The 21,695-nt window shown below is 35.6% G+C and overlaps 2 protein-coding genes across 5 annotated transcripts; both read left to right on the top strand.

The window, feature by feature from the left end:
• Window positions 1-2,851: 2,851 nt before the first annotated feature.
• LOC129886273 (phytyl ester synthase 1, chloroplastic) lies at window positions 2,852-17,663 on the top strand. 4 transcript variants are annotated; one of them, XM_055960882.1, is made up of 13 exons: window positions 2,852-3,065; window positions 4,192-4,243; window positions 5,479-5,534; window positions 6,326-6,484; window positions 6,585-6,689; window positions 7,186-7,292; window positions 10,634-10,755; window positions 11,501-11,609; window positions 12,380-12,510; window positions 13,047-13,416; window positions 15,459-15,572; window positions 16,984-17,081; window positions 17,203-17,663. In XM_055960882.1, the coding sequence occupies exons 2-13, from the start codon at window positions 4,194-4,196 to the stop codon at window positions 17,501-17,503; spliced, it is 1,722 nt and encodes a 573-aa protein (XP_055816857.1). In that variant the 5' UTR covers window positions 2,852-3,065; window positions 4,192-4,193; the 3' UTR covers window positions 17,504-17,663. The 4 variants fall into 4 exon arrangements, with proteins under 4 accessions (XP_055816857.1, XP_055816854.1, XP_055816856.1 ...); XM_055960879.1 differs by lacking the exon at window positions 2,852-3,065 and adding an exon at window positions 3,108-3,943; XM_055960881.1 differs by lacking the exons at window positions 2,852-3,065; window positions 5,479-5,534 and adding an exon at window positions 3,108-3,943.
• An 832-nt stretch (window positions 17,664-18,495) lies between these two features.
• Window positions 18,496-20,625, top strand: LOC129884001 (uncharacterized). Its single transcript, XM_055958388.1, has one exon. The coding sequence runs from the start codon at window positions 18,496-18,498 to the stop codon at window positions 20,623-20,625; it is 2,130 nt and encodes a 709-aa protein (XP_055814363.1).
• The last annotated feature ends 1,070 nt before the right edge of the window (window positions 20,626-21,695 follow it).

The raw sequence follows: 21,695 nt of genomic DNA, 5'->3' as shown, positions 1-21,695 counted from the left end.
CCTTGGTACCACTCTTACAGGAAGAGTATCTGTATTTACTTGTTTCTTTCCTTTTTTATAGATTTGCTGCTTTGATCTTGGTGAGATGTCTGCTTCTTTGACCACATTATTAAAAACCTGTTCCATAGAGGCCTCCTCTTCACATTCATTGAATTTGTTCTTACCCTCATCATTTTGCTCCTCAGCTCTCTCATCAATGTTATGAGTGATCACATCATGCAGTTCCTTTAAAGAAGATTGTTTTCTCTGATGTATTTGTGGCTGTGCTCTATCCATTTCTATTTGTGTCTCTGACAACTTCTTGATCTCTTCCCTCTGAGGAGGAAATGAACCAATCCCTTTGTCATTAATAGAGATGCTCAATACTCCCTCGTTCATTGTATTTTTAGAGTTGGATTCCTGGACATGATCTAGAGGTGGAGGATGTGATGTTTGGACTAGGTGATCTGTTGTTGAGATATCTGACTCTTTCTGGATTTCAGTCTCCAAATCCTTTTTGTGTGTTGTGGAGCTGCTACATCGTGGATCATGTTCATAGTTTGAAAGAGTGTACTCCTCAGCTACATTGATTCCCTTATTAATCACATATTCAGCATTTGCAGTTGTGTCTTGCATCACTTTTTCAGGATTATCATCTTTATCTGTTGTCAAGCTGTCATCCTTCTTCTGCATTTCAAGCTCCATTTCCCTTTTGTCTGTTGTCAAGCTACTAGATCCTGAGTCTTGGTCATAGTTGGTGATAGTGTCCTTCTCAGCTTCACTGGCACTTGCACCTTGAATAATTAGGGTCTTGTTAGGTTGTGATTCATCAACAGCAGATGGACATTCTTCAATCACATCTTTCTCTCTTTCAAGCACTTGTGTCTTAGTTTCCTTTGTTAGCTCCTTGTCTTTATCATCTATTCCCTTGTCTTTGTCACTTTCTCCTTCTGTGAGCTTTCCTAATACATCAAAATGATTATGAGTAGAAGCTGCAAGATTGTGGTTTTTCCCGGTATCAAAAGGGGCCTTATTGTGATTTCTTATGTGTGGATAAGTAACAATCTTCCCACTTGATAGTACTTTAGGGATATATGTTTGTACTGGATATCTCCTTCCCTGATGCCTTCTTATTTTTCCTACAACATATGTTGTATCCCTCTTTGATAAATCTCCCTTCTCTTGTTCCTTCTCCTCTTTCTTTGCATCCTCGTTTCTATTTGCCTCCAATTCAGGGTGCATTACTCGACAGTCTTCATTTGCATGGCCTTGTAACCTACATTGTGTGCAATACTTGGGCAGGTGATCATATTGTATACGCACCTTTTCTTTCCTTATCTCCTTAGTCTTCTCATCTTCAATTTCCATCAACACAAAATTAGGTAGATCTGATAGCAAATCTACTTGAACCTTTACCCTTGCGCAGTTAGGTCTTGTTTTATTTATGGTGGCCATGTCCAATCCTAAGGGCTTCCCAACTGCTGAAGCCAGGGTAAATAAGGATTCTTTCACAAAATACGTTGGTAGTAGATTTGGGAAGGAAATCCAAGCCATGGCTATTGAAGTTTCTTCCTCAACCTTGAAGGTAGAGTTGTAAATTAATGGCCTCATTTGGTACGCATGACCATCTTTCGATTTCAGCCAAAAGGAAAACTTTGAAGAAATATTGATGAAATCTTCCATTAGAGAAAATCTTATCAACAAATGTCTGTCCCTCAATAGACCGATATCACACTTTCCTTTCACTCCACACTGTTGAGGGATGATGCTTCTTAATTCTTGCAACTCTGGCCACCCATAAGCAAACTTACCAACAATAGCATGTTGTAGATTTTCAATCTGCTCCATTCTTTTTACTTCCGCATTTGTCCAACGCACCACCGGAATCCCTTTAAAATACGACACTTCCTTCATTGGAAGGGGATGATATTTGGATTTGAGAGCTCCATTCTCAAGGATCTGGGCGTAGCTTGCTGTAGAAGAAACAGTAGAAGCTTGTTTAAACTCATGGGTCAGATGGGGGTTTTGTAGAGAGTTAGTCGATGATGAGGATAGAGGTAGTAGATTTTGTATGGGTAGGACAGCCGCCGTTGACGGCTGGCCGGGAGCCTTGGCGGCCATGGTTAGGCGTCCATGGCTAGGGTTTTTTCATGAACACGAATATGATCAAGTGATGTTGAATTAATTTATTCAAAGAAGTCGTATTCTGCTTTCTGTTAAGTTTAGGTGGGGATTAAACCAACTTCGTTTTTATATTATATAAATAAATCAATGTCACTAACCAAATATCACTTTTGATTGTGATGCCCTTTAACTTTATCAAACACGTCACTAATGTAGTGATTCTCTTTTGTTCACTATTGATCAATAATGATAATTGATAAGTATGCATTTAATAGATTAATACAAATATCGAGTGTGAGTAAATTTTTATTAACGTAATTTTTGTGAAAAGATTGATAATTTGACATGTAATATGCCAAAATTATATATTTCTTTATTTTAATTTATTTATTTGATTTTGAGTGGATACAAAGTTTAAAAAAATAAAGAGACTTTAAAATTCTATGATATTAAACTAAAAAGATATAAAATATATCAAAATGCTTTCTAAGAAAAGGGTTTAGATTCCAAATTGCTTCTAACATTGAAATAATTTGCTAAACTTTTTAACATAATATATTCAATTTAATTCAATAAAATAGGATTTGAGGAGATAAATTATACACAAATATTATCAATATTTTAAAAAATAGAGAGATTGTACAAAATGTAAAAAATAATATAGAGAAAAAAATAACGAAAATAAAGATAATTATAATAATAAATAGTATAGACAACATGATCTAAGGGAAAAAGGAAGAGAATGAAAGAGGTTGAGGCTTGAGAGAAACGAAAAAAAGGAAGGGAACTTGTACTACTAGCATATTGTAGAATGTGCCAACCAAACAGTCAATAATCAAACAATTTGGAATCCATTCACTGAAAATGTTCTACTGCTTTTTACTCCATTTAAGTTTTCTAACTAATAATAATGGAGGAGTGCATCTCCCATATAAAGCCACACATGGGTTTTTATTGATTTGGTAAAGTGTACAAACACCCTTTCATTTTTAGTCTTTTTTTTATTATTATTATTTGTTTTTGAACAGCGCATCTGCTTCGTTATCTTGATATATCTTCAAGAAGTTTGTAAATTATTGTATTTGGATGTTAGGTTTTTCAATAGTTTAAGTAACTCCACATGTATGTGAACTCATTTTAGCCACGCATCTAACTAAAGTTTGTGGCTTTAAGCTTCTTTAATGTGATTTAAAGGAATCTTGCAATTTGAAGACTCTTTGTTTTTTGGAAAATTAGGAATTCATTTCTGGTTTCTTTCACTCTCATTGGCTATTGTTTTTGTCTTTCCCTTTGATGGCAGTGGTGTAACAAGTGTCTTAAAAATATGGGATATTTAGCTACTAGCTTTCTTGTTCTGTTTTCATAAACATACAGTATTTCTTCAAAAGTTTGAACTTTGCAGTTTGTGGCCATTTGTTGCATACCATGGCTTCTCTTCTGCATAATTTCTGGGCAGCCCCCCGTTTTGCTCCTAGCCTAGACTATAAACCTCAGTGTATAGCTCGGTTCACGTGTTTAGCTAGCAGGGACTCCACATTTTTTCCTTCAGATTCTATTATAGTTAATGGTGTGTCCTCTATTGAGGAAAAGGAGAAAAGTAGCCCAATAGTTGATGTGAAAAATGATTATCTGGCTTCAGCTATTAAGGAGAAGAGCAAGGAGGATATTCAAAACAAGTTGGATCCCCTTTGGGATGATGGATATGGAACTCAAACTGTTAAGGATTATCTTGAGATAGGATTGGAGATTGTTAAGCCCGATGGAGGTCCTCCGCGGTGGTTTACTCCTATATCAGCTGGTCCTCCTTTGCAAGACTCTCCTCTCCTTCTTTTTCTGCCGGGTAATCTTCAAAATCAAAAGAAACATAACACTGGAACAGAGCTTTTATATTAGTTTAGTGGTACAGATAGGGGAATTAATATCAGTATGGTAGTCCTAAAATTTGATGAAAGCCTTTGAACCAATCCGATGTAGCTGTACGTAAGGTCATGCATGCTGGTCCTAGGATAGAGTTTTTATTGTTAAATTTGTGGAGGGTTTTTCTTAGCATTTTTGGATGACTAACTAGAAAGCAATTCCAATGTATAGGAATGGATGGCACTGGCATGGGTCTTGTTTTGCATGAGAAGGCTCTTGGGAAGTAAGTTCCACACACTCTTCTATAACGTGTAATAATACTTCTCTGGTTCTGGTATAATTCCTGTCGATGCTGAGGCAGCAATCAGCTACCTTCATGATTCCACTAGTATGAGATACTGTAACTTAAGCTGGCCTCTGAAAATCATGCGCAAGTAATAAATATGAGACCAATGCCAATACCTTTCTTGTCGTTTTAGCTAAGATCAAGTGTTTTACAAGATCGATCCCAATTGGTCTAGGCCTAACTTGTTTGTTTTCCACTTACCTTTTTGCTCCTTAAATGTTGCAAAATACATTTCTCTTTATTGTGTTAAAGCAGATAAGAACAATTATTAATTTGAATTTAGTGGTCTGTATCTTACACTGCAATCTTTACATATTCAAAACTATCATTTGAGTTTGATATCGTGTCTGTGGATTGTTCTTCGATGCCATTCCATGACTTTGAGGTAGTAAGCTCCAAATAATTAAATAATCTCAGAGCTTGATGTTAAAGTTCTATGATATTTTTAGTTGAAAAATTATTGCTGATGCCCATGCTTCGTAAAGAGGTAGTGGCTTTCGTAATGGCATCATATACTTTTATTTATTTGCTTTATGAATTTCTCATTATAACAGTTGATGACTATGTACTGTGGCAAGTCAAATCGTACAGTTGATGACTATTTATTGTATTATATCAAATCGTCTTTACCATGCTACTGTATCGTGTAAAAAAGTATGAAGTTGGAACACTTTTGATAGTTTATGTTTAGGACTTCAATGTTTGTTCTTATCCAAACATGGAATGTAATTATATCTTCTGCTTGTCATTTCTATCAAAGATAGGGCACAATGGAGGTAAAAAATTCATATAGGTTAGATCTACTACTAGGGAATAGAATTTAGTATTGTTAGAAACTTCTAATATTATTATAACTATTATTTATTTATATTTAACTTATTCTTCACTTTTAGTTTTATTTTGTATGATGATGACATGAGTTGAACTTTACTGGAGAAGTGAGGATTATATAGCTGACTGCAACTTGTTTGGGATCAAGGCGTAGTAGTTGTTGTTGCTTACTGTGCTTACCCTGACTATAAATACTTGTTGTAGAAAAGTTTGTTAACCTTTTTTACTCTATGATGCTTAATTTCAAATAATAGGGCTCATTACTCTGTGGTTAAACAGTTCATTGGCCTTTTCGTTAACACTTTAGTTCAAATTCTTGAGTGAAGAATTGCTTGTTGCAGAGTTTTTCAGGTTTGGTGCTTGCATATTCCTGTGTATGATCGAACACCATTTGATGGTATAGTATTTTTTCCCTTTATGTAGTGCTTTGTGCATATATTGGTTGGTCCAATGGAGAAGCCATCTATTGTGAATTTATATTTATATTTACTATAAGTATCAATTTAGAAACTTTACCTTACAATCACAGAGCGAAAGAGGTCACTGTTAAAAAGATCCGTAGGTGTTTGGATTTGCAAGCTTGATAGAATGAATTAGGGAAACTACTTGAAGAAGACACATTGAGGTAATGGAAGGAAATCAATATAGAGGGCAGTATTTGACATTATGCATATCTCTCCAATTACCTCTCATATCTCTCTTTTTTAACTGATCAAATTAATAAGCAAACCATTTGACCACATGCTTAGGGAATAAAGATTGCAGACAGAAGAAATTGGAGTTTATGTTTTCTTGTTTTCTACTTCTTTTCTTCTTTCAATCTGCTGTCTTTTGGGACTTCTTAGTGTGGGTGGTACGGAAAGGAATTGGCCTCTATAGTTGTCTTTGTATGATTAACTGCCAGTCAAAGCTTTAAAAATATGAAGAAGTGGTTAAAGGTCTACTTTTTACTGCTTTGTAGAGTGAGGTTGAGGAAATTAGAATGATGTTTTTTGTGGCTTCAGGGACTTGGGAGTTCGGGTTTTACTGTTCCGAAGTTTAGAATTCAGCTATAATGTCAGAATATTTATTTTGACATATGTTGATTTTATCTGAATGTGTTTTGGTTATGGAGCATCTGCATGTGAGATTTATCACAGCTGGAAAAGAACAAAGTTTTGGTCATAGTCTTTTTTCTTAAATTTGTAGAACTGGTGAAACTTGTCGGGAGAACTGTGAGGATGAAGCATACTTCATCTCCAAATAAGCCAATTTATTTAGTTGGAGATTCATTTGGAGGGTGCTTGGCTCTTGCTGTTGCTGCTCATAACCCTAAGATTGACCTTGTTGTGATATTAGCTAATCCAGGTAAGCTATCAGAAAGAGAGCCTTTTCTTATTATAACTCTTTCGGGCATGCCACTGTATCAATGATCCATTATCTAATTTTTAGTTTCTACATTTCTCAGCAACTTCATTTGGCAGGACACAACTTCAACCTTTGCTTCCTCTTCTAAAGTCTTTGCCTGATGAATTTCATGTTACAGTTCCTTATCTTCTGAGCTTTATTATGGGTATAGTTCATCTCTTTCTGAAATATAGCCATCTCTAGTCTACCAAGTTTAGTCTTGGTGCATTTGTTGAGCTGTTTCTTTGATTTCTGACCTTAATAATGTCCTGTTTTTGCTCTTCTTGTAATTATAGCCCTCACCGTGTTACTTGATGGTTGTCATTTTCCTCTTTAGCTGAATGATATTTCAAGTGTTCAAAGTGTAGAGATTTCTTTCTATTAGAATCTTGTACCAAACATAAATATCTTGATTACTCCTCAGAGTAGTTTGGGAACTTTAGGAGAAATGATGAATTTGTAGCCATAAATCAATCCAAAATTGAATTGCTTATTGAATCTTAGTTCTTGTTGATTTTCTCCTGTTCGAAAATAGTGTCGAAGAGGATATGTCTTATAACCCTTTTGTTCTGTCCTTTTCCCTTTCAAATTCATGAACAGTATGCAGTTGCAACTGCAAGTTCTTCATATTGTCAGCAAATAATGTGTCATTTCTGCATTAGGTGATCCAATGAAGATGGCAATGGTTAACATTGATTCGATGCTTCCTCCTGGACAAATTATTCAACGTCTCTCTGACAACCTCACTGATTTGCTGGTCCACCTATATGTAAGTTTTGCTTGTATATGGGAGTTTTTTCCCAATTTCTATTAAATTATTTACCTTATCAAAGAAAGTTCTGCTTGCATTACTTCGATTCTTCCTGGATATAGGCTTCTCTTCTGTGACAGAAAGACTTCCGTATACCCTGTGGTTTTAGCATCATCATATAGCAAATGCTAGTTTCAGTTCTTCTTCAAACATTCTCTAGGATAATAACCAAAAGGATAGTTCAGACAGAGCTTGGCTATCAAATAAAAACAAAATTCCTTGTATGAGTGACAGAACTTCTCATGACTTGACTGTAACTCACCCTCGAAGGTTCTCAATGTATATGTCCAAGACAGTGAATGGCACGTAACATTCACTAAATATTTCAGCTAATTACCTGGAAAAAATTTGCTCATAATTTGTATGTACTCATTAGGTATTTCTCAACTCATTGTTGGGTTAGAATTAGATGAAAGTAGTATATGATTTGCGTTGAGACTTAAATATTTAGATCCACTATATAAAAGAACCCAATCATAAGCCCATTTATTGCTACCTTCTATTATTATGCAGTTGAAAATTCATCATCTGTTTGACTTTTAAAATCAGTTTGAAGAGAACCAAGTAAAGTTCAAACAATCTCACTCTGTATTAATTTAAATGTCAGATCACAATTTTCTGTATATTAAACTACATTCCAGTTATTTCGATCATTTTTAGTTGGGCTAACTTTTCCCCTGTAAATAACTTAGATCACTACCGGGATTCTGTCAGATCCTTAGTCCTATAAGCCTTTTTTTTTAATTTCCTGAGCTGACAGATACCCCCCCCCCCCTTTTTTTTGTATCTTTGCATCTTCTGGATGCCATATGAAATCTCACTTCATCAGGAAAAAAACAAAAACAGTCAAGGTAATCATGTGACTCAACTTTGAGATCTCGTGGGTAAAGGTGAAATGAAGATGGAAAAAGGAGAGAAGTTAGAGGGGGTAATGAAGGGGTTTGAAGCCTTTGTTCTAAAACACGTAGCCTTGGCCAAGGCAGGTGGAAAGGACAGGAAATTTTCCTATGGCATATGAGTACCTTTAAATTGTTAAATGTAAGTGATTAGGTTGAAGACCATACAATCAGGTATTCATTAGAGTTTGTATTATTTACTGTAGGTAATGGAAGATCTGAAGCCAAAACTATGTCTTTTTTTCTCTATTTTCTTTTGTAAACTTAAAAGTGTATGAGTAGGTTGTTTATTGTTTTGTGTTAGATAATATAAACATATTCAAAGATTAGTGTTTTCAAAAGCCAAATGTTCAAAAGAAGTGCACCACACGATTCTTTAAAATGACGTGCACAATTCATCAAAAATACAAAAACCTAGCAACTATAATTCTAGTTTCAGCATCCAATACAGAGTCATGACAATGTTAGATTAAAAAAAATCAAATTAAAACATCACTAAAAGTAGTTTGAACAAGGCCACAGGAAGATAACTTTAATTGGATAAATGATTTTCGATTTTCAGTTGTAAAAAGAATTATTTTTCAGATTTTTTTTAATGTTTAATTACTCTAGAAACAATACTAAGAGAATAGAAAAGAGAAGCCCAAAATTAGAAGTAGCAGAACACAGCTTGCATGCTAGAAGAAGAAGAAATGCCATTCTTTTAAGAAGAAAAAGAAGTAGATAGATAAATAGAAGCAGTCAAATAAGAGGCCTAACATAATCAAGAAAAAGACAATAATCAGGATAAGTAAAAATAACAAAATCAAGAAAAAGGCAATAATCAGGATAAGTAAAAATGTTGAAGTGTACGTGGAGAGGAGTACTAATACTCGATGAATTAAAGCAATACTTTTTCATCACATTCTTTTTTTTTGATAAAGTAAGTGGTATTAATAACAACATCAAGAAGATGCAAGAATTACAAGATATGTCATTTGAGCTTACAAAAAATCTCCGGCTAACTATACAAACTATCTAAGCCAGAACTAGTGAGTCAATAAAGTCCTGAAGTTGTTCTGCATTAACAGCAGGATACAAGTTGGACCAACTAAACAAATTTGCAATACACCTAGCCTTCAAAATGCCTAACGCAGTTGACTCTCCATCATAACATCTCATGTTCCTCTCTAACCAAATACACCAAAAAATACAAGAAGGTATCATGATCCAGATCTTCTTAATGGCTTTGTCAACTTTCCATAGGCTCCAACTCTCATAAGCATCCTTAACTGTGAAGGGTGTGGTCCAACTGAGACCAGAGAGACAGAAAAACATGCTCCATAATTCTGAGGCCACCTCACAATGAAGAAGAAGGTGTCTGGGGGTTTCAACCTCTTTTTTGCACATATAGCATCTGTTTGGGAGCTGGATTTTCCTTTTCTTTATGTTGTCTAGGGTGAGACATGCGTCATATAGAGCTGTCCAAGTAAAGCAAGCAACCTTAGGAGGTAGCTTGGTCTTCCAAATGAGTTTCCAGGGCCAGTTATCTATCATGGGGTTTCTAGAGCACAACCGTTGATACCCTTACTTGACTGTATAAACTCCTTTTTGGTGTCCCCATTTTAGCTTATCGACTGCCTTGGGATCAATGTGACAATGTTGTGGTCCAGCAAAAAGGTCTACCAAGTTATTTATTTCCCAATTGTGCATATTCCTTCTAAATATCAGATCCCAATTGGTCCCTTCTCTATTAGCAGCAATAACTGAATTGGGATCTTGAGCAATTCTGAACAACTCTGGTAAATCCTCCTGAAGAGTGTTATTGCCAAGCCATTTGTCTGTCCAAAATTTTAGGAGTAAACCATTGCCCAATTCAAAGTAAGCCTTCTGATCAAATGTGTCCCATAACATCCTAATACCTTTCCACAGTCCCACTCCATAATTCATCTCATTCTTTGCTTTTTCTTTTGTCTTTTCTTTTAATATCAGATTGAAGGAACCCTTGTTTGATCACATTGTGCCTCATTTTTTCATATGCATGATTCTTTGAGGCATATTGCTTCACTCGCGAAGCAATAACCATTCTCTTTGTAGCACCCATCACCTTAATCAATACAGTGATGGCTTTTAGTAACACTGTTTAAAGATATATTGGAGTGTTGATGATAACCACTAAATTCTTCTCGGGCATGGAGGAGTATGGGAATTACTTTTCGCTTAATCAACCAAAAATAGTAAGCTTCATTGTATTTTTAAGTTGGGGGGTTGAAACTACATCTAGTGGAAACAAGTCTTAAATGGGTACTGAGTCTTTAGTGTGATTGGATCTTGCTTTATGCTGTGATAGTTAGATGATCTGAAATTTCATGAAATTGCACAGGGATTCATGTTACAGTAAATGTATCCCCTCCGTTTCTTCAGGGTTTAGCTGATATTATACCGAAGGAAACTCTTCTCTGGAAGTTGAAGCTTCTTAGATCTGCTTCATCTTATTCAAATTCGCGTCTCCATGCTGTTAATGCTGAAGTACTTGTGATTGCTAGGTCTGATCTCTGTACTCTTTATATTATTGTGAGTGAATTTTTAGTGCAAGATGTAGGCTAAAAGCTTTTTGCTCAATTCTGAAGATTTGTACAGTAGGCGTTGTGATTATGCCTCAGAGATCCTTTTAGACCAAATAACTGAATAATTACTTTATGTTTCTTCACCTTTTCTTCTTTGGTTTTATTTTCTTTTTCTTTTTATCATTGATTATCTCATACAGTACGGAGCATATGAAGTAGTATTTGAACCAAAACATTTACTTCAAATGTCTTGTACTACAGTGAAGGTGAAGTTTATGAGTATAGTCTATTATGGGTAATTCTATCAGTCACTTTATGAAATTGTAATAGTCAATTTGATGTGGTTGTATATGGGTCAATAACTCATGCAAAACTAAAGGTGAAATACACTCTCTACTTAGGCATTCATCAGTAATTTGTTAAGCTTTAGGGGTCATAATAGTTAATAAGCTACAATCTTTCCATCATAAATATCAATTTAGGTTCCATGATGTGTTTAACCTTTCTTAGTTGATGTTCTGGAAGATAAAAAGGATATCATGAAACCTAAATTGATATATATCCTTACGAGCACAATTCTGCCTTGTGAAGGAAAATTGAGAATGATGCTAAAATCTTCTGTAGCATATTCTCTCTGTATTCCATGTGTGAATGAGCTTGAATTTGTTCTGCCTATTGGATAACCTTGTCTGAAGAAGTGATGGAATTGAATTGCAATGTATAGTGGCAAGGATAACATGCTTCCAAGTGGGGATGAAGCTAAGAGGCTTGCAAATTCATTAAGAAACTGCAAAGTACGATACTTCAAAGACAATGGGCATACTATTTTATTGGTAGGGGAGGAGATCTTATTATGCTTCTTGGTTTCTCTAAAATAACTATCTGCTTTCTTTGTTTAGTTATTGTCCTTGGTATATATAATATATGTAGTAAGTTTAATTGGATGGTTGCTGTAGGAGCCTCAATATTGTTACTTTTAAACTTGAAATTTGATCTAATTCTCGGTTGTTTTTTTGTTTCTCTGGTAGGCAGTAATCCTGGAAATGGATATTGAGACAACGCTGAATTCTTACTTTTAACTTTTATTTTTTGAAAACCAAGAAATCCTGAAGGCCAATGGTGCACAGCTATTGATTATCATATAGAGGGCCTTCTTCTGTTTCTTTCTTTGTTGTTCTTTTATTGTTGTTTAACTTATATATCTTAACATACTTTTCCTATACGCTCTCTAAAATTTAAAGCTACAACGGTTTCAGATATTCATGCCTGGTGAGGGTTAAGATAAGTTGGCAATTATTCCTTCTCCGTTTCAATTAATGTACATCCTCAATGCATGAGTGAGTGGAAAATCCTATTTTTTTGCTAAATGTAGATGAAATCTATTTTTCGCCCCTTCTCTGTTTAAGCATTGTAAAGTTATCTGAAAGCAATGGAAAATCTAATCGAACGGCAGAAAATTGTTTTTTTTTTTTGGATTCTTGGGTTTCGTGGCGAGTCTGGTGACTGGTGATTTTATTTCTGTGATATGACCTTATGCTATGTGGATGGATTCTGTTGTGGGATCTTTATAGCACCTGGATTGATTGTCATTTTAACTATGCAGGAAGATGGTATTAATCTGCTATCCATCATCAAAGCTACTGGCAAATATCGACGTTCAAAAAGACATCATTATGTCATGGATTTTCTGCCTCCTAGTATGTCAGAGTTCAAGAATGCAATCAAGGACAATAGGTAATTTGAGCATAAGGCGAATCAGGCAAATACTTGGCTGCAGTAGGCATCAAGCATAAGCTTATCCTATTACCTTTTTCTATTTTGCCCTTTAGTTATTCTTTTTCTCGTTCTTTTCTTTCCCTTTAGATTCCACGTTCTGTTTTTCCCCTCTGTGGTCTATGGTGAAATACATACCTTGCCGAGAAAATGTAATTTACACAAATGTGGGTCAACTTGAAATATAGCTTAATGTTAAACTAATTGAAAGACTAATTATAATCCCTCCTAGTTAGACCACAAAATTCAAGTAAACAGCTGCATTACAAGTAAATTTGGAAGTGATTAGAGATATGGGTGATTACAAGCAGGGGAATGCACTAGTTTGTCTAGGAAAGTCTTGGGTCATGAAGCTATAACCTTTGCATTGATCTTTCTTTTTTCCTTTAATACGTTAATCAAATTCACGTATTTTCAGCTCCCTTTTTAGTTTATAATGCATGCCTGTTAATATCTTGCACCTTGAGGCTAAAATTATGCAAAAAACGTTATTGCAGATGGTTTCTCAATTTTACTGGACCAGTTATGCTGTCCACGATGGAAAATGGGAAAATTGTAAGAGGTCTAGCGGGGGTCCCATGTGAGGGCCCTGTATTGTTGGTCGGTTATCACATGCTTATGGGTTTAGAAATTGTCCCTCTTGTTCAAGAATATTTAAGGCAGAGGAAAATTTTACTTCGTGGAATAGCACATCCAACGTTGTTTACTCAGCTGGTCGAGAGTCAAACTAATGCAACCTCATTCTTTGATATGCTGAGATTATATGGAGCTACGCCTGTCACTGCCAGCAACTTTTTTAAGTTGCTTGCAACAAAGTCACATGTTCTATTGTATCCTGGTGGTGCCCGTGAGGCCTTACATCGTAAGGTGTGTCATAATCTTCTCCTTGGTTAATTCCATCTTCTGTAATTCTCAAATTGGAATCTTTGTGCTACTCCTATTCATGCCTTCACCTAGAAGTCTAATAAAATTGCTATCCACTTTAAAATCATTGTCAATCCCAGTTCCTTACCTTTTTGCTAGGATGTGAATTACTGGTATTAATACTGGAATTTTCTGCTTGTAGATACATTTTCTTATGTAATAGAGGAATTTAACGAATAGTTGGACAACTAGAGTTCATTTTACTTGTGAATTTGATGATGACATCTTGCAATGCAAAGATAACAAAGCATGCCTTCTTGCTGTTAAAATTAAAGATCCATTGAAAAATAAAAAAAGTTTATGTTTTCCCTCTACTGGGGAAAAATAGAATAAATCCCACTTTGGATGACATTTGGTGATGAATGCCTGTCAATTCTTTTCTTAAGTTAATAGTTGCATTGATACTGTAGGAAAATCTTTTGGTTTATAAAAAGCATAGAGGCTATTGCAAAATATGACTGTCTATGAAAGGAACCCAGTCATTGCAGTTACTGGAATTCATAGGTGCAAGGAAAATTTATATGGAGCAGAAGACTGTCATTTTTCAAGAACAATAGCTAAAGAGTCTATAGTCCCAGTTAGATCTGGAACCTACATGTTATGCTCACAATTTCGAAAGCCATATCAGTGATTTGGAGGAATATCTCGAAAAGTATCCACTGTACATTTAGGTCATAACTCGCATTTGTATAAAAGTGTATTCTGCCCCTTCGTAGGCTCGAGAGCTTATTTCTCTCTACTGATTCCCACACGAGGGGAAAGGAGTCTACATCCCATGTTATGCATTTTGTTTTTCTCCTTCTGAAGGTCCAGTTGAACATCATACTTTTAACAGTTGCTGGCATTTTTCCTTTGCATATCTCCATAAAAGAAAGTTAAGCATATTGCCTAGTACAGACCTCCTTCCTCCTTCAAGCGGCTTTCTAAGATTTTACGATGTTCTTTTTGTATATCCTCCCACCTCTTCCAAGGAAGTGATACAATAGTTGATGAGTCATCATATCAAATTCTTACAAATTACAAGTTGCCATAAAATAAAACAAATGATTTTGCTAGAGAGAAGCCTAAATAGTCCCAGGCTGATTTGCCATATCAGATGTAAATGGTTTTTAGATGCCTTAGAGAATCCATGCCCTTCTCAAGTCTTGTAGACCCAAAGGTTTTCTCCAATTTATTGGATTGAGATGTTAATTTTTGAATTTTATTTATTCTTTCTTTTCGTATAGGAGTTGTTATCAAAGAAAAATAGAGAATTTACTATTGAAGGCAAAGTAATTGTAGAGATTTTCAACCTAATTCAATGGAAGTGTTGAATTGCGTGAACGTCCTCATTTAAAAGTTTAAATTATTAGAGAGGAGACACTTATATATATTTAATTATGTCTTTACCATGTTGGCATGCTGGTCATACCCTTTTCATGGACCGAGCACGTGAAACTTTTTGAATAAGGGGTGTCAATGAAGCTTGAATTTCCAAGACTTTTGTCGACTCTGCTACCACGTAGAAAATAAGAAAAGAGAAAGATGTATTGATTAATTGGAGATATGATGAATGCACACTTTTAAGTGTCAACCACAATACACATAATATTTGTCCAATGTGGGATAATATCGTACTTGAGAATTTAATCCTGAAATATAACTCTGTACTCTGTTGTTTTAACTGTCAATACTTCACTTCTAACATAACAGCAAGCACCCTATATTCTTGAATTTCGACAGAACTGATCAGGTACTCCCAATAACAAAGTGAGAATATCACCTTTTTCTGGACATATTTGCTTCTAATTGTCTCTTCTTATTAGTTTTCCTGTGCTGCTTTTCAACTGCTATTGACAAAGCTATTTTGAAGAGAAAAAACTGGTAACTGGCTGTCTTCTAGTGTACCTCATTAGAATGAAAGAAAATAACTAACCTCATTTTCAAGTTAGGATTTTTCTTACTTATGTTATTTCCTTATGTTGATGGTTTTCTATTTGTCGTAGGGAGAAGAGTACAAGGTTATTTGGCCTGACCAACCAGAATTCATCAGAATGGCTGCAAAATTTGGTGCGACAATTGTACCATTTGGGGTTGTAGGGGAAGATGATATAGCACAGGTTTGTTAATGCTGTCCTACATATGTTTTCCTTTGCAACATTAGAAGAAATAATGATGCTCTTTTGGTTCCTTCATACTACTTCCCCTAAAAGCTTTGATCTTGTATCTGTTAGCTTGTTTCCTTTCATATTTGGAAGCTGCAAAGAGTATTCTCGTCTCTCGGGTATTTTACATTTTCAGAGGAATTAATTTTGTAGGAGAAATTTTACTTGTAGAAAATAAAAGGAGAAGAACATGCACTCTTCGCTTATCCCCTTTGATCTGTATATAGGAACCGGTTCAACTGAAATTTAATATTCTGAGGAGATGCTTCTTCCCTTTTCTCACCATTTCCTGTCCAAATGGGGATTCTTGTACTTCTATCTCCCCTTTGTGCAACGAGCCAATGACAATCTCTATCTCAACCATCGGAAATCAGAAAACTAGTTACTCCTTCCGTTTCAATTTGTTTGTTTGGTTTTGACTTGGCACATAGTTTAAGAAAGTAAAGAAGGCTTATGAATCTTGTGGTTTTAAACTGAAGATATGTTGAATGTACCAAAATGTCCTTTAATCTTGTGGTCTTAAACATGACATGTGGAAAGTTAAATTGAAAGAGTTTCCAGAAAAGGAAAAAGGCATTCTTCCGAAACATTCTATAAATAAAAATAAGACAACCAAATTGAAACAGAGGGAGTATCTTTTACTTTTTGCATTTTGTTCCTGTTATAACTGGTCGATACTTTCATCTGATGAGATGAACAAATTGAACACTCTTTGACTTTAAGCATTCTTTTCTTTTTGTGAGAAAGGTAAAAGACTCTTTAGCTTTCTTTCAGTGAAGCTTGTATCTGTTCAACACCGTTGACCCTTTATTCTTCTTCTTTTTGTGAGGATGCAAAGATGACAGTCTGATCTAGCCAGTGAGCGGGCAATTTTTCGTTTACTTCAATATATTTCTTAACTAGGTTCAACGAGTTAAAGTCTTTAAAATACATAATATCCAAAGTGAACCGAAAATTAATAGTAAAAGATATCCTTCTTGGGAGGTGGATATTCTAATTCCAAGAGCTTAATCCAATGGTTTAGGGTCCAGCTTTGAGCTTAAGGTCCTAAGGTCAATTTCCCCTAGCCCTTGCTTGCCAAGCTTAGCATTCCCCTAAGAAAGTTGTAGTTCTCTTCAAATAGTCCAAAATCAGAAATGTGGACATTCAAATGGCAACAAATTGAATCTGTTCTATATACAGAAGTTTTGCCTTATGCATGCCTTATAAGCTGCATTGCTCTTCATTTTTCAAATTATGAGGCTAGCCTCATAGTAAAAATAGAACAGAAGAGGGGAGCCAGAGACGTATTTCATACGTGGACTTGGAACTAGTTTTGTGCTATATCTCAACATATATTACCTGATCTTTTATGTTTTGATTGCAGTTAGTTCTCGACTATGACGACCTAAAAAGTATTCCTATTTTGGGTAATCAGATAAAGAGTGAGAACGAAGAGGCAGCCAGTAGGGGCTTAACAGTCAGGTCATCTCCTAATATATTGATTTTGTCTCATTTCCTAGTATCTGCTCCACATTCACCTGCTTCTTTCATTCTGAACCATTTATTGTTATATCCTTTAACCATTCCATAAATGTTTCTATAGGTCGGACATGGACGGGGAGATTGCCAACCAAATGTTGTATATCCCAGGCCTTTTACCGAAGATACCTGGTCGTTTTTACTTCTTGTTTGGGAAACCTATTCATACAAAGGGAAGGCAAGACCTGGTCAAAGACAGAGAGAAAGCAAGAGAATTATACTTGCAGGTAAAATCTGAAGTTCAAAATAACATGAATTATTTGCTTAAGAAAAGAGAGGAGGATCCTTACCGAAGCGTCATTGATCGAACCGCATATAAAGCATTTTCAGCAACTTTTGATGATGTCCCTACATTTGACTATTAGGTGACCAGTTAGAAGTTCGATTTATTCATTTATCAAATGTTGTATATGTATTCATGTTCAATTCTATATTGTAATTTTTTTTAAAAAAAATAAATTGTTACTAGGTATGTTCCAATATGAGCAAGCTTTCCACCAATAAAAAAGGTAAATATCAAATCTTTATCACAACTTGCATCAGTCTCATATAATACTTGATCAAGCACAACTAATTTTTAGTATATGTAGTACTGCCTCTTGTGAAAATATGAAAGCCCATGCCTTATACCACATAGGACATGCCTTGTACCCTAGGCTCCAGTCTGAAAGCTCAACTGCAGTTACTTGTTCCAGTTGACATGTGCATCAAATGCAGCAAGAGGATGTATACCGTCCATAAAAAGCATAATATTCGGATTCCGGACTTGATTATCACATTATGGTTCATTGTCTAGCTCATCCAGATATGCTGCATCTTTTTTAAAATACATGTTCTCCCGTTCAAATTTATATAACGTATGTTTGACTGGACACGAAGTTGAAGAAAGAAACCATTAAAAGTGAGGTTCATTGAAGTTCACTTCAAGTAAAATCAAGAGAATCTATTCCAATTGCAAGTATCCTTATCTAGTAGCTGGTTCTAATTCTTGGAAGCTTATCTTATCCTTTACTTGGAGAGTGAAATATTCACATTTATCTCTTATACCCTAAACTATTCTCACAAAAATCTTTTGTTTCCCTTGTCCTGCTTGGCCCTATTAGCCCACTCATGAAGATACACCAATGGGAAATGAAAACTTCATAGCCAGGGAAAGTATATGGAGAATTTGGTTCTTTCACATTTTGGACAAAGCTAAGAGAATCGAAAGATAAAAACAGTAGAAACAGAATAAAGAAAAAAAGATGGATACACATGCAATAAGACTCTACATTTCTATATAAGGAGAGATTTTAACTTGCTTTAGACTAAGCAAAGGGGAAAAAATAAAGAAGCAGCTATATTCTAAATAATAGTTATGGCTAGTTATGGCAAGGGTGGAGGTTTTAACACCTACAAGGAGGTGCCAACATACCAAGATGATTGGGGGAAGCCAGTTACTACAGCAAGTGACTACCCTGATCATGTTTGTCGCCCTGTGATCGTTGAACATGGTGTCGGGGGCTACGTGGTGAGAGCTCAAAGAATTGTTGAAGTTCGTCGTAGTTATGATATTCCCTTGAATGGTCTTCTAGATGAGTACAATGCGCACGAAGATTGGGATGATGATAGTCCTAGGAAGGTCAATGACTTCTTCGATAAAGTTCATAATGAAGCTAGTCGACCAACTCACTCCACTCTTTTGAGCCCTCCAAAGTTGATCACTAAAAGGCCTAGTTGGAGAAGTGAAGATCATGACTCTCCGAAGTATAGAGAGCATCACGATTTTAGCGGCAACCCTCTTCAAGATAATAGGGGTTCAAGTCCATACAAGTACAAGAATGATGGTTATTATGCCCACTCCATGGATTCTCCCAAGGATGGCCATGTCAAGGACTATAGGGTCAACAACACATGGGATTCACCACCAAGATCAAGATCAACTCATGAAGATTATGTAAAAAGCCCATATAGCAACAACAAAGAAGATTATGGCAAGCCAAAATTCAATGAAGGTTACAAGACAACTAGTCCTCAACTTAGCCAGGCCACAAATGATATAGGCACTGCCATGAAACTCCTTGGCGTAGGTAATAAACCTCTGGCTTCTCCTACTTATGCACCACATTCACATTTTCCAGCATCTTACTCAACTCCACATATAAAAGAAAGTTACCCTGAGAGAACTCAAAGTAGAAAGCCTCTGGCTTTACCTGATTCTACCCAATCATCCTATTATCCAACATCAAATCCGATAACCGAAAGGAAAGAAAGTTACCCTGAACCAACAAAAGGAATGAAGCCTCTGTTTTCCCCTGTTTATACAAAACAACCACATTCACCAACTTCAAACCCGACACTTCAAAGGAAAGAAAGCTATCCTGAGTCAGAACATGGCGCAAAGCCTCTGTTTTCCCCTGTTCATACACAACAACCACATTCACCAACTTCAAACCTGACACCTCAGAGGAAAGAAAGCTATCCTATGGCAGCGCACGGCGCAAAGCCTCTGTTTTCCCCTGTTCATACACAGCAACCACATTCATCAACTTTAAACCCGATACCTCATAGGAAAGATAGCTATCCTGAGGCAGCGCGCAGCCCAAAGCCTCTGTTCTCCCCGGTTTATTCACAACAAGCACATTCACCAACTTCAAACCCGATACCTCAAAGGAAAGAAAGCTACCCTGAAACAACTCATGGCCCAAAGCCTTTGTCTTCCCATGTTCATACACAACAACCACATTCACCAACTTCAAACCTGACACCTCAGAGGAAAGAAAGTTACCCTGAAACAACTCATGGCCCAAAGCCTCTGTTTTCCCCTGTTTATTCACAACAAGCACATTCACCAACTTCAAACCCGATTCCTCAAAGGAAAGAAAGCTACCCTGAAACAACTCATGGCCCAAAGCCTCTGTTTTACCCTGTTCATACACAGAAACCACATTCACCAACTTCAAATCCGACATCTCAAAAGAAAGAAAGCTATCTTGAGACAGCACACGACACGAACCCTATGTTTTCCCCTGTTTCTACACAACAATCACATTTTTCAACTGCAAATCCGACATCTGAAAACAACGAAAGTCGCCCAAAGAAGACAAAAGGCTGGAGGTCTCTGTTTTCCCCTCCTGCTAAGCAACAACCACACCCTCCAACATCATACTCAACGCCTGAAATAAAACAAAGCTACCCTGATCATGAAACTCAAGGTTGGAAGCCTTCATTTTCCCCTTCTTCTCCACAAAAGGAACGCTACAGTCCACAAATAGAAGACCATTACCCTGAACAAATCCAGCGTAGTGAGTCCTTTCCATCTCCATATGAAAATACACAGGAACCGCGCTATGGTGCAATCGCCCCACCAAAAGAAATTCTTGACAGCAGTGAGGCCAGGAAAAGGTATGCCAACTTAAAACCAGTGTCACAGGCACAAACGACGTACCCAAGAACAATTGATAGCATGGAAGCTGTGAAAAAGTATAAAGGTGCATTTGTTCCATAGAGAAGTGCCAAAGATGTTCAGAAATTTCACATTTAGCTTGCTTTGTGGAAGATGGTTTCTGCTGCAATGATAATCAAACATATCATATATATCTTTTCTCTCTTCTTTGTATGTGTGGTGATGTTTTCTTGAGTGTTTGTATTTGAATAAAAGCACTTAATTATGTTGTTGCTAATGTAATAATACAGTTTGCTTATGTACTTGTGATTGCATATGAATGAGAAAAGAGTTGTGTTTATCATGTCAATTTTTACATGGTTTAGTATACTGAGTTATTTGTTTTTTCACTTAGTTTTGTGAATTGGATGTAGTTGGATAAAATTTTATTCACTAGAAAAAATTAATGTTGACATGAACCATAGTAGAGAAATACAAACACTCAAGAGAACACTTGAGATAAATTTGGATAAATTTAGCTTTGTGAAGTGGATAAAATTGGATAAATTTCTCATTCACTAGACAAAGTTAATGTTGACATGAACCATAATTTGAGAAATACGGATACCATAGTTTGGCCAAACTTATTACTCTCTCCGTTTCAATTTGTTTGTTTTACTTTCTTTAATTAAACACAAATTTTATATACTCAGAATTTCAAATGTTGGAAAAAAGAAACAATCCTAATTATTTTGCATTCAGACTTTAATAGAGTATCTTACTATTTAGTTTCAGACATCTAAATTTTATTGTATATTTTAATATTCAAATTCAGACATTTTAATTTTAATGAAAATAAACGAAGCCTAAATGTCTTATTAAAGTTATTATAATAACATTTTCGGATTGTACTAAAAATTGTTTTATTCGTTTAAACTTAGTATCGAGAAATCAATATTCACATGAATAGACAATTGTACGTAGTAGTTGTTAATAAGAGAAAACCAGAGATTAACTACTTTGGATGCTTCCATAGAAATAAAAACCAGGCAAATGAAAAGTAAACGAGAATAAAATTCCAATATAATTATCATAAATTGGAAAGAAAAAAGTTGAAAAAATGAAATTTGGATTAGCTGGAGAAGGGAACAAAATTTTGGTTTGCTTATTTGAATTTGGAAAGTTTTCCTTTT

Source organism: Solanum dulcamara, chromosome 4 (genome assembly GCF_947179165.1).
Source record: "Solanum dulcamara chromosome 4, daSolDulc1.2, whole genome shotgun sequence".
NCBI lineage: Eukaryota > Viridiplantae > Streptophyta > Magnoliopsida > Solanales > Solanaceae > Solanum > Solanum dulcamara.
Note: the sequence above shows the minus strand (reverse complement) of the source record. Positions and strands in the feature narration are given on the sequence as shown.